The sequence below is a fragment of the Halichondria panicea genome, chromosome 17, assembly GCF_963675165.1.
Source record: "Halichondria panicea chromosome 17, odHalPani1.1, whole genome shotgun sequence".
In the NCBI taxonomy this organism is placed as follows: domain Eukaryota; kingdom Metazoa; phylum Porifera; class Demospongiae; order Suberitida; family Halichondriidae; genus Halichondria; species Halichondria panicea.
The window spans coordinates 2,317,072-2,329,065 of record NC_087393.1 but is presented as its reverse complement, the minus strand read 5'-3'; the positions used below and the strand labels follow the sequence as shown (position 1 = coordinate 2,329,065).

General features: G+C 39.3%; 1 protein-coding gene across 6 annotated transcripts in view; it reads right to left on the bottom strand.

Moving 5' to 3' along the window:
* The window catches only part of LOC135351082 (receptor for retinol uptake STRA6-like), a 56,124-nt gene extending 46,690 nt beyond the window's left edge, over positions 1 to 9,434 (bottom strand). Inside the window, exons 1-19 of one of the 6 annotated variants that reach the window (XM_064549994.1) lie at positions 9,273 to 9,434; positions 8,750 to 8,825; positions 8,489 to 8,574; positions 8,117 to 8,265; positions 7,670 to 7,790; positions 6,986 to 7,052; positions 6,337 to 6,465; positions 6,136 to 6,206; positions 5,933 to 5,985; positions 5,690 to 5,751; positions 4,187 to 4,343; positions 2,625 to 2,700; positions 2,500 to 2,566; positions 2,289 to 2,449; positions 2,131 to 2,235; positions 1,751 to 1,914; positions 1,332 to 1,508; positions 1,215 to 1,277; positions 228 to 516 (exon numbers count right to left, since the gene is read on the bottom strand). In XM_064549994.1, coding sequence (XP_064406064.1) covers positions 368 to 516; positions 1,215 to 1,277; positions 1,332 to 1,508; positions 1,751 to 1,914; positions 2,131 to 2,235; positions 2,289 to 2,449; positions 2,500 to 2,566; positions 2,625 to 2,700; positions 4,187 to 4,343; positions 5,690 to 5,751; positions 5,933 to 5,985; positions 6,136 to 6,206; positions 6,337 to 6,465; positions 6,986 to 7,052; positions 7,670 to 7,790; positions 8,117 to 8,265; positions 8,489 to 8,574; positions 8,750 to 8,825; positions 9,273 to 9,286 — 1,947 coding nt within the window. In that variant the 5' untranslated portion in view covers positions 9,287 to 9,434 and the 3' untranslated portion in view covers positions 228 to 367. Of the gene's footprint in view, positions 1 to 227; positions 517 to 1,214; positions 1,278 to 1,331; positions 1,509 to 1,750; positions 1,915 to 2,130; positions 2,236 to 2,288; positions 2,450 to 2,499; positions 2,567 to 2,624; positions 2,701 to 4,186; positions 4,344 to 5,689; positions 5,752 to 5,932; positions 5,986 to 6,135; positions 6,207 to 6,336; positions 6,466 to 6,985; positions 7,053 to 7,669; positions 7,791 to 8,116; positions 8,266 to 8,488; positions 8,575 to 8,749; positions 8,826 to 9,272 lie in introns of those variants that run through there. The other 5 variants (XM_064549999.1, XM_064549995.1, XM_064550003.1 and 2 more) reach the window with 5 other exon arrangements.
* Positions 9,435 to 11,994: the final 2,560 nt, after the last annotated feature.

Below are 11,994 nucleotides of genomic sequence, written 5' to 3'. Positions count from 1 at the left end.
TGCCATATTGTGTTAATCGTGCTATTAATCTCATATTACACTAGCTCTTAAACCATACTACACTATTACTTTAATAGCACCTGTAGTGCAAGTAAGAATGTTGTATATATAGAATTAGATTGAGAATTATATCGAGCAATTGGTAGCAGACTAAGGAATCCAGTCAGTATGTTACTAAGGTATTATGAGATGGATATTACATGCAGGTACGTGGTAACAACTAAAACTTTCGTTACCAATACATTCATAAAACAGATAACAAGGTGAAAAACTCATATTCAGGAGAAAAGAAAATTAACTTAGCTCCACTAAAGGGGTCGAGGACTATATACATAGCTACGCAGAATGATACAAAATAGAGTGTTTATTACTGTGCAGTGTCTTTGTCTTTGTCTTTGTCTTGCAGCTGACTGGCTGTGAGAGGTTGAAGGCTTGGATTACGCAAGAGTGTGTAAGCCACCAGCCAGCGATTCCTGATTCTATGATATCTGACTTTAGATGGCCTCTCAGATGTATCTATAGAAACAGGAGAAAAGCATACTTGTACATGTATATGGCAGCCACTGGCAACCTTTATATACGAGCGTGAGCGAATTGCGTACCGTATTACTATAGAATATTTTGTGGGTGAAAAACCATTGCGAAAATTGTCCCTTTGCGATCTATATATTGCGTTCTGGCAAGGACGATGTGCAGTACTAATTAAGGTTTTGTGATTTATTTATGTGAATTGATGAAAGTTCACATATGTTTGATGCTCGCAAAACATTCTAGGTATTTGGGTTGTATGAAGATACGTAATTAAGTAAGTGGTTGATTTTGGCATGTATATGTTTGACCAATATTGAGGAACAATTCTCCTCTCATTGCAAGTTCTAAAAACACAATGTGAAGCTTCAAGTAGAATTCCAAATATGATAGATCTAGAGTGAAACTTCACAACGTGCTCGAAAATGATGAAGCACAGTAGTTCTAACAATTATGCCAAAAGAGCTTGGTGCACAGACCGACAGACAGATAAATCAATAAACAAACAAATTAATAGACTAAGTATTACAACCGCATAGGGGTGGACAACAAGTGGGCCTAGTGAATACTTAAGGTCCATAGTAACGATTTGAAGTGGGCGCCTTGGATGGCAGATATAAAATACCGTTGATTTTTAGTATTATACAGCAGACGAATTTCTAAAAACACACAGCGTAGAAATACACCTTGAGTTTCGAACACACCATACGTCTTTCTTTTTTTCAACTCACGAGAAAGAGTGCTGTTTTCTATGTAACAGCTTTACATTAATCCCAACTTATATACTGACAGAAATCACCTACCTTGTACGCCATAGGCAAGATCCCTATCGTAAGTTACTTCAGGGGGCGTGGGAATAAACGGAGATCGTCTAGACGTAGTGCCAGTGGTCAGATCTGCCATGAGGCGGACAAATACATGCACCACGGCGTTGTTGTATGCAAGGTCCACATGGAGAAAGCCAATGTAAGTATTGTGCCCTATGAAAAGAAGTGGGTACGTAGTCATAAATAATGTGGGCCTGGCTACTAAAAACTACAAGTCAACAGGATTCCGAAATCTCAATGTATGTTTCTTTCCCATAACCAGACCTTTTCCAAGGCAATATCATTTTGCCGACTTACCTACATTGTTCTATTTCGTAGGTACTATATACTTGGAATTGCATGGGATTAACCCAACATTTGCGAGCCAAGCAATATAGCATGTATGTATGTTGTACCTATGTCAAAGGGCTCGAACCCCTTCATAAGGATGACTCTATCCAGCCTTAACATCAGCAACAATCCCATCGTGGCAGAGACGAGTACACGAAACAAGGCTGCGGCCAGTCCAATGATAGTGTTGTAGATGAACAGGACGAACATAAACCATTGAAATATTTTCCTGCATGATAAAATTATTGTTGAATTGTACTCTAGACTAATAGCTATACCTATATATATATACGTACCTGGAAAAGGACACACCACACTTTGATTATTATTATATGTGAGCCATGCACACAACACTAGAAAAAGTCCACTAAACTCGAATTCAAAACGGCAACTGTATATATTATAGGGGTGCTACCTGTACCTGTGTGACTATAATTATACTCACTGGTTGGAAATGATGATGAACCGTCCTCCACCACGCTTCAAAAACATTGTCTTGCAAGCGATGACTTGAGCAGCAAGAACAAATCCAATCCAGGCGAGTGGAATCCTAATGACAAAAAAACATTGTATACGCTCCAATGTCAGTTTCAATCCACTTACAGGATTGAGGCTAAGGCGTAGAAAGCATAATCTGCCATGTATTTGAAGCCAAAAAATAAAAAGATTGCAATCAGACCCAGGATCCACAAGACAAGAGTGTACGACACAAATGCAGCGAAGCAAAAAGCAATTTGATAGCCAGCATATCTTAGAGAAGCAGCCTGAAATGAACAACTAAGTTAGTCAGTAAATATGAATTCCAAAAACTGACCAATCGAAATGAGGAAAATCCCTTTGATACCACGGTGTTACCCCTTGCTGAAGCTCGGAGACTCTTACTGCATGATTGTGACCATATGCATGTGCATTTAGTTATAAATAGAGTAGAAAACGTACTAGACGGAGACGACCATATGAATTATCAGCAGAAAACAAATCACCAAGGAAACCACGGGAGACACAGGGAGCACAACTGAATTAAGCAGAAAAGGAAATATCATCAAGTGCACACACATAATTGAGTACAATACAGTATAGACTCTCGCTAATCTGGAACTCTATCATCTCGATACACCGGTCGTTCGTTTGGCACATGCCGAGGGGTATGTAACCATGGTAGCAGATATACGGAGGATATACATTGGTGCATATCCTCCGAATAGGTATGGTATACCACATGACCGCAGCACTATAAAAGGACCTCCCTCCCCTAGCAACAATTCAATCCACAATGCAGACTGCAAAAAGAGCAGAACTATGCCAGATTTTGCTGCCGTCAAAGAGCTAGTTGAGCAACAAGAGTCGACTCCTACAGATGCTCAAGGAGCTTCAATGGTCCAAGCGTTGGCCATTCGACGTCCCTTACCGGTGCATGGAGTTGCAATCTTTTCTCTTGGGATAAAATTATAACCACGCCCATGGACCCATGGAGACTTAGCCATCTTGTTGGAGAGTAGCTTCTGTGTTTCTGCCGTTGCTTGGAGTCTTAGTACCGTCAAGCTTGGCTTTCTGTTTGCTTACTTTCTTGAACAAATGAAAAACACCTTGAAACTGTGCATGCCTAGGGCTGTATGTTATTTTTCTATGTATCGTACAGAGACCAATGAATAGTGGTGACGTAAGTGTGCTGGTAATAATAGCTTGATCATTACTGCATAAAACTCGCCCTGAAATGCGGCCAGTCGCTATTTACTGGTCAGTTCTGGCTGCCCCAAACTAGGTTTGTTTATTATGGACGTTTTGGATGTGGTTTGGCAGATGAAAATTGGTTAAAGAGCATAATGACGAGACAGAACCACAAAATTAGTCGTTTGATTCGAGGCTATTTTCGGAATGCAGCCACGCGCCTCGCTATTGCGACCAAACTGCACTGTCCCAAGGGTGACAGGATTAATGAAAGTCTACTGCAATACCGTATTTATAATTATAAGGTATACTTCGAGGGTACAAATTTTCACGGAAAGACCGCTAGAAGGTTTTGGTCGATTTAATTTTTGCGGAAAGCAGCCTTGGGTATAAATGCTATACAATAATTTCTTTATGGATCCAAGCACTCAAATTCATTTGTAACTAACTATATACATTATACGGTTGTTGCACGAAACGATCCACATATCAAAAAAGGCTATTACTATGGTTAATTTGAGCAGGCAGATGTCAGATGTGACTAATACGCGCCACTTCAAGAATACTCACTTCAAGGATACTCCGTATAATCTCAATGGTCGAGCATTGTTCAACTGTATCCAGTCTTAACTACCGAAAATTAAATCTGCAAAAACCTCTCTAACGGTCATTCCGCGAAAGTTTATACCTTCAAAATATACCTCCTATATACTAAAAAGCTCACATAATAATTTTGTAATATACCTGCCAATAATAATCATGTTAATGCCAATGTGATACTAAAAGTGAATCTGAAGCATAATTATACTGAATTATTATAATTATGCACGTACCCAACAGGGACTGTGCGACCTCCATGATTGCATCATAAAAATGATCAGGAAAATGATGAGTTTTGAACCATTGGTCAAGGAATCGTTCGTGCCCCCCCAGTAGACGTTCAAGCAGTGAGAGAGAATAAAACAAACTGCCACTCAGAAGGAAACAAACCTGCAAGGCCGGACACAATCATGGAATTATTAAGAGTCCTGGTGCAGCATACATACAATATAAATGCACACGTATGACATGTAATTATACGTTGAAGGGTATGGCCCGCGAACTAACATATTGCATGCATACTCTGATTTGAGATATTATTTTAAGGATACTGTTACATGTAACTAGTTGCTAGTCTCACGGGCCATATACGTTGAAGGGTATGGCCCGCGAACTAACATATTGCATGCATACTCTGATTTGAGATAATTATTTTAAGGATACTGTTACATGTAACTAGTTGCTAGTCTCACGGGCCATATACGTTAAAAGGTATGTCCCGCAAACTAATTATATTATTGCATGCATAATCTAATTTGAGATATTATTTTATTAAGGATAATTATTATTACAAGTGTCAGCATGCACTTACAAAAAATTGAAGCTGTGAGGACACTACCTCACACTGGAACATACGGTGGCCGAGAAAGGTCACCCGCTTATGCCTATATCGCCACAACAAACCGCGCACGCAAAGTTTCCGTTGACCGCACGCACGCTTAAATATAAACACTCGCGGTAGGCACATAAAGCGCGCGCGGTAAGAGACACACAGCGCGCAGTTAAACAAATTAAGAGCCGCCAACAAATTTTAAGATCAGTCTGCACAAGGTCAAAGGTCAATAAATCATATCTGGATTCTACTTAACGCAAGGTATTTCTTGCAGACTGCAGGACATGATTGATGGACCTTTGACCTTGTGCAGACTGATCTTAAAATTTGTCGGCGGCTCTTTGTTTAACTGCGCACGCTGTGTGTCTCCTACCGCGTGCGGACATCAGGAACAACCGCGCGCACTTAATGTGTTTACCGCAAGCGTTTAGAATTAAGCGCGCGCTGTTAACAAAACATCCACACGCGGTTCATTGTGGCGGTAGGCGGAGGCGGGTGACCATTCTCGGCCACTGTAGGAACACTATTAACTATAATGTGGCTAACTATAGGCTTGTGGCTCTAGTTACTTCTTTTACTTCCTTTATTAGATTCTTCATGTCTATTGTCTTAGACGGTTAACTTATACTGTACTCGTCATCGGTTTCAAGTTGGTCATTAACTTAATTTGTTGTCCATCTTTTGGGGTTAGATGTTTAATAGGATGTTGTGAAACTCTTGTGACCAGGCTCGTTGTTCATTTAGTACTGTCTTGTGTTATCTGTTCTAGGAAGTTATTTTGATTAGCTTAGGTATTAACATGTTTTCAGCTGCAGCCTTTTGGTACTGATTTGTGCTTTATTGCAAATGTTCTCTAAGTCTCTAAATCTCTGGTCCCTCATAGAAGCGGAAATACATGATATACCTGATAGAGAATTAATGTTGAGACAGTCACTGCTGCAGAAAATCTGAGAGGCAACTTTCGAGCTGAAAGAATTAAGTAACAGTCGTATATAATTATACTAATGAATTGAAGCTATCAATGTAGCTACATACAGTGTGAATAGATGGATAGTGGAACACATACACCTAAATGTATACGTGACATTGTCTGTATGTGTACCTACGTAGTATACGCATACGAAATCAAGTTACAATATTTGCTCACGTGAAAGAATGCATGGACAGAAAGAAGAGAGACACCTAGAATTCTGAAGTTTCCTGCATGTAGTATGTAATGCATTTATAATCATAATTCACACGCATATTACATTGACACACACACACACACACACACACACACACACACACACACACACACACACACACACACACACACACACACACACACACACACAAAAGTGAACTTACTTTTTGAAGAGATGTGTAACACACTGCTTGTAATAGTTGTACGTTCGATGGGCCCCATTAAGTTGCTCCATCTGTTACCAGTAGTCAATCAGTAAGTGTACACCATACGTATGTAGTATGCGAAAATATTCGAATCAAGATAACTGACACTATAATTTAAAAAACCACATGCATGCATACCAAAAGAAACAATCAACTTACTGCTGTGCCAAAGCCCAGCTTGCGACACAAGACACAGTCACGCACAACAGCATAAATGTACCACACGACTATGCATAGGAGCACAAGGTAGACGGGCAGTCTCATGCCTATGTACAGGCCAGTCTGTATCATGCATTGGGACAAAACCAAACATTGAGTGTTAGTTACAGGAATCTTAATAGGGATAGATGGATCATTCACTACATACCGCTACATGCATATAGTGGGTAATCTTCGTGGGCAAGCTGACCTCGACAAAATTGTTCTCACAACAGAGTGAGTACTCACTCAGGGTGGAATTTGTGGTGTACCGTATAGCGGGTATATTTCGAGGGTATAAATTTTCGCGGATGGACCATTACAAAGGTTCGCGGATTTTATTTTCGTGGTCTGAGTTCCAGCCTTTTGGCGCATGCCCACATCAACATGCAGCTGTACCTCCACACCGTTAGCCTCGAATCCATAATACTGAACACGCCTACTATTATAAATTTTCGCGGTACAGGCTCAATCCGCGAAAACCGCGAACATTTATACCCTCGAAATATACCCGCTATACGGTATTTATTTGTAGAAACATGCGTGGGCAAACGTTGATCTCTATACGAGTGTTGTATTGAGCTACATGTAGTCACATGCACAGTCTTACAATCACATCATTGCTGTTGCCGAAGACACAAGAGAGTCCAACGTCCCTCACAATGATATGACAGAGCCTATGGTATGATGAGAGTTGCATGGGCTTTAGCCAGATTAGAGGTTATATATAGTTATACTCCATCTAATAATATGAATGTCTCTATAATACGTGGATCTGTCTGGGAAAGGTGCATGCATGGGCAATGCATGGCCACCACTGGATTGTTCGCTTGCTAGCTGACTCGTGGGCGTTCATGCCGCTGTGTAGGAATCCAGGGTTGTATACAGATAGGTGGGGATCCTTATACAATACTAAAAGTGTAGGATGGCCCTGAGTGTTACAGTGAGCACTTTCGTCACACATGTACACGCAGTATCAACTTTGAAAGGATAATTAAGCAGCTAATGTAAACACTATCAATTAAAGTCAACTTACGAGAGCACTCAGGGCTCAGGGCTCACACAATTGGAGCGTCATATTCTGATCTACTGAGGCCAAGCACAATGATTATAGTATTGCAGGTACGAGAACCGGTTGATTTTGATTGGAGTAAAGATTGCCAGCTCCATCTTTAATTTAATTTAATTTAAATTTAATTTAATGCAAGGAACACCCACACAAATGTTCCATTTAACATTAATGTGGGCTACAACAAATTTCCTTATATGGTATATCAATTAGTGTCATACTTACAGGAATGGCAGGTAGATCAGACCAACTATGTGTCCTACGAGGGGTATTGGAGCGTCTACACACGAGAACAGGGGGAAGTACTTCACCGACACTTCCAGGACAGAGAATACGGGCGTCAAAACTATCAAAGACAAATTTTTATACTGATTTCAGACAAAGAAATACAAGATACCTACTCATATCTACTTTTGTACAGTATTAAGTCGAATATAATTATACTGGCTGAATAAGCGCCTGGTCTGGATTAAATGCCGGTGATTCAATGATGGTTCAAGGCCTTAAACACGCCATGTCCTGAAACCTCAGTTAGGGAATAAATCTGCCCGGTGTTTATAAATAAGCGTGCACAATACAGCAGGGTGGTCTAAAATCAGTGAAAATCCTCAAATGATAGCAACACTATGCCTATAAATGCGTATTTAGCAAAGAGTACAGTGCCGATTATACCTGTTTGATAAAATATGGCTGTATAAGGGTTGGTAGTAGGTAACTTCATATGCTGCGTCATCAGAACTATAACAATGTCTCCAGATAGAGCAGCAAAGAGTACGAGGTTGATGATGTAATCAGCTGAGTGGGTGAGCAGGTTCACTGGCCTGTATTACACATGGTAATTGTTATCAACATAATTATAGGCAATTTTTTCGTAGGGAGTTTGTGCATCGATCCTTTGCTTTACAGCATAAATTGCTATAAAAAATACCATTGCTATTGTGCTGCTGACAGTCATTATTTCAATTTAAGGATCATACAAATTCTGATGAACTAGACTACCACAAAAATTGTGTGTCTTCAGATCTGAGTGATTACAATACTCACTGTACAATTCCAGGTAAGCTCCAGCACAGTTGCTTACACAGGTTGATTCTCTGGTATGTGAAGCTGAGCCCAATCACTACTAGCATCTGCATACATGTGTGTTTAATTGGCCAAAAGTAAACGCACAGTTTCACCTTTTTTATAGTAGCACTAGATCTACAGATTAGCAATGGTACACGGTACCAGATATAACTAAAGTAGCTATGCATGTTTATGCATGGCACTGAGCGCAACATATAGAGTGTGTGTGATTATACTTACACCAAGAACAACGCAGACCCAAAGAAATGCACTATCGGCAGTTCCATACTTCGATGTACATACATTGACACTAGAGCTGTGAGGAGAGATGAACAATATTCATGAAACATGTACCATAGACTAGTGCCATGATGATTTCGCAAACATAATTACCCCGTAGTTGATGGAATTATACAGCGTCATACATTTTTTGAGACTACGTATATAATATTATGTACAAGAAACAATTATCTATATTAACATCATAATAATAATAATTTATGATGCTATTATTATTTCATATAATTATAGAGTGTCGCTGTGATTACATCAACTACGGTATAATATTATATATATGGTATAAGGTAACACGGGTAAATCGGATGCATATTTATATATTATTAGACCTATGATAGATCTAGATTTACTAGATCTAGATTGCTTAGTAGATCTACTCACCGCATGGCAGTTCTAATAATTATAATAGGGCACCCCATGCATTAATTATTTCATTAAAACATGGCTAGATACAAAAGTTAAATACTTAGCAGCCTCCATCACTTCAGATGATCTGCTTGATGACGTTGCCGAGAAAGGACCACTGGCTGCAGGCTATGATTTCTAGACAACTAATCTAGTAAAGTCTAGACACTATACAGTATACTGACAGTCATATAACTTTAACCACACCACACCTTTGCACACACCCATGCTACTATAGGGTTTCACAAAATTGACTGCATGCAAGTCTTAGGCTAGTTATAATTATATAGACTACTTATACATGCACTTCGGCTTGAATCATGAATACAAGATAGGTGCTCGTATTGTTTGATTGTGTTATGATCCATTGTCTTCTGGATTGACATGCAGACAAAAAGATAAAATCTTCTTCTATGCCAGTTTTAGAAACAATCGTCAATTGTAGTGCAAGCCTCGTATCTCGATACACTTGGTGCAGTTTTGAACACCTCTCTTCAGTTACAAGACTCCATATGGATGAAGAGAGAAGGAAAGTTTCAGGTTTGTGTGTCCTTGTCCACACAATTTGGAGAAAAATTAATAATCCTTTTGTCTTGCAGTCTTCGTACTTTTGGATCTGCTCGATCTTCACAGGCCAGTGTATTGTATTGTGGACTGTGGCTGTTTGCATGGACATAGAGAATGGCTTTCTATAAGCATGGATAGAAGTATTGATCATCTTGTAGTCTGGCAAGCTCAACTGAGAGAAGCTCTGACATGCCTTCCTCTGTCCCCGTTGGATAAATTGTCAATACAAAATCACCATGCAATAAATTAGCAATATTTGGGGGTACGTTATACATTAAGGCATTTATATTCAAATTCTACTTTGGAAATGACTAAGTATAAGTTTATATTTGCAAGGGCATTACTGAATTGTATAATCATCACTATTACAGTTACAAGATTATGGCCATATTGTACTCTAAAGCAATCTGACCCATGTATATACGGACCACAATAATATAAAATCGGGTATCTTAGCTTGCGGTGAAAGTTGTTTTCATGATTATCATCATTGTATGGACTATTAACTCACACATAAGAATTGGTGAGAGCAGTTACAGTGAGATTGTTCGTGATAAGTGCTGTGAAGTGGCATCAGCTAGTCGTGAAAGCTCTATACACGGGTGTGAGAAAGAGCTAGTTGCCTTTTGGAAATGTTCCTTGGCTCGTTTGAGGGTAAAACATGCAATGGAGCACGCTCCTGGGTGTGGGAGTTTCCATGAGAAGATTAAATACTCTCAAGACTCTTCTTCTTTTTTCAATGATTGTCGACTCAGATCTATATGAGTTCTCGTTGGGTAAGCTAAATCGAGATGATGTCTGCAGACTCCCTGAAAAAGCACTTGGCAATTTGCCATGGTGTTTGTGTTCAATGTTAGGAAAAACTGACTTACTTCTATCTGTTGGTTGTAATGAGCCCTAAAGCCATATTCTTCACTATTTCTTGGTGGGTAATTCGAGAATAATGGTTGCTCTTCTGTGTCTGCTGAAATCATTCATTGATGAGTGCATGCATGCATGCATACAATTAAGGCTGTTTCTAATGCACTAGATCTATAAGAAACTAGATCTATAGGGAATTAACATACATTCAAATACCTGCCTAAAAGGAGTCAGGTATACCTTTTCAACAATAAGATTAATATTCACTTTTTGTAGAAGGCTTTCCAGGCTGCCATTATCATTCTCACTCAGTTTTCGAAGCTGTTACTATCAAAAAAGGGCAGTGTCTTGGTGAGTGAGGTTAGATGGTTATAGTGTTGATCCTCATGCAGCCATCGAGCATTGGGACATAAAGCCTCATGCATGCTATAACCATTCTATACATAGAGCTAGTTGCCATGCAGTTCAACCCAGGTCTTTGCAAGGTTCCAGTCCTATATATGCAAGCTGTACAGAGAATTCAAAGCAAGAGGTGTATCCTTTAGGAGTTTTTCTTGGAGGTTATAAAATAAAATCCACACAATCTTTTCCACATGCATCTTCTTCTTCTATTATATAGAGAATCAGCAATGTATATAGATCTAGATGTGATCATTGCTTTATACGGTTCACGACAATTTGCCAAGCCTTGGGGCCAAGAGAAACATAAGAACTTGACTTAAGCAATAATTGACCTGTCATTACAAAATGCCTTTAAAAACAGGTCACTAGAACTGAAGAGTGAAACTATGCACATGCAGATTATAGTATTCTAATGCTCATGCCCAAGACTATAGCTCCGACACATGCATGTAGATCTATAGGTCTACTACTACATGTCAGAGATCTAGATCTGGATCCTGATCTATAGCCACACCTTTGTCCTTTACAAATAACATGTACTTGCTGTGTAAAATTATAATGGCAGTTATGAGCAGAGGTATAGACATCTAGATCTAGTATAATTATTACGTTTTGAGAATGTGCATGCATGTGTGGTCACTGCAGTGCTCATCTAGATTTACAAAACATGAAACTGTGTAGAACCAATTAGATGTGGACTGTTTATAAGTGTTCACATTTAAATCTAGTTTCATAAACACAAGGTCTAAATAGCAATCTGTGGATTCCGAAGGCCATATTTGTGTAAGGGACATTTCAGAGTTATTGGATACCACTAACAGCATGCCACTGTATCCATGTTGTTACGAATTCCTCTTTTGTGTTTGCTAACAAATTAATGAATATCCAGGATGTCCACATGATTGGTATGAATTGCTCTTGTATAGCCCTGTTTAATAAAGCCTGCATGCGTA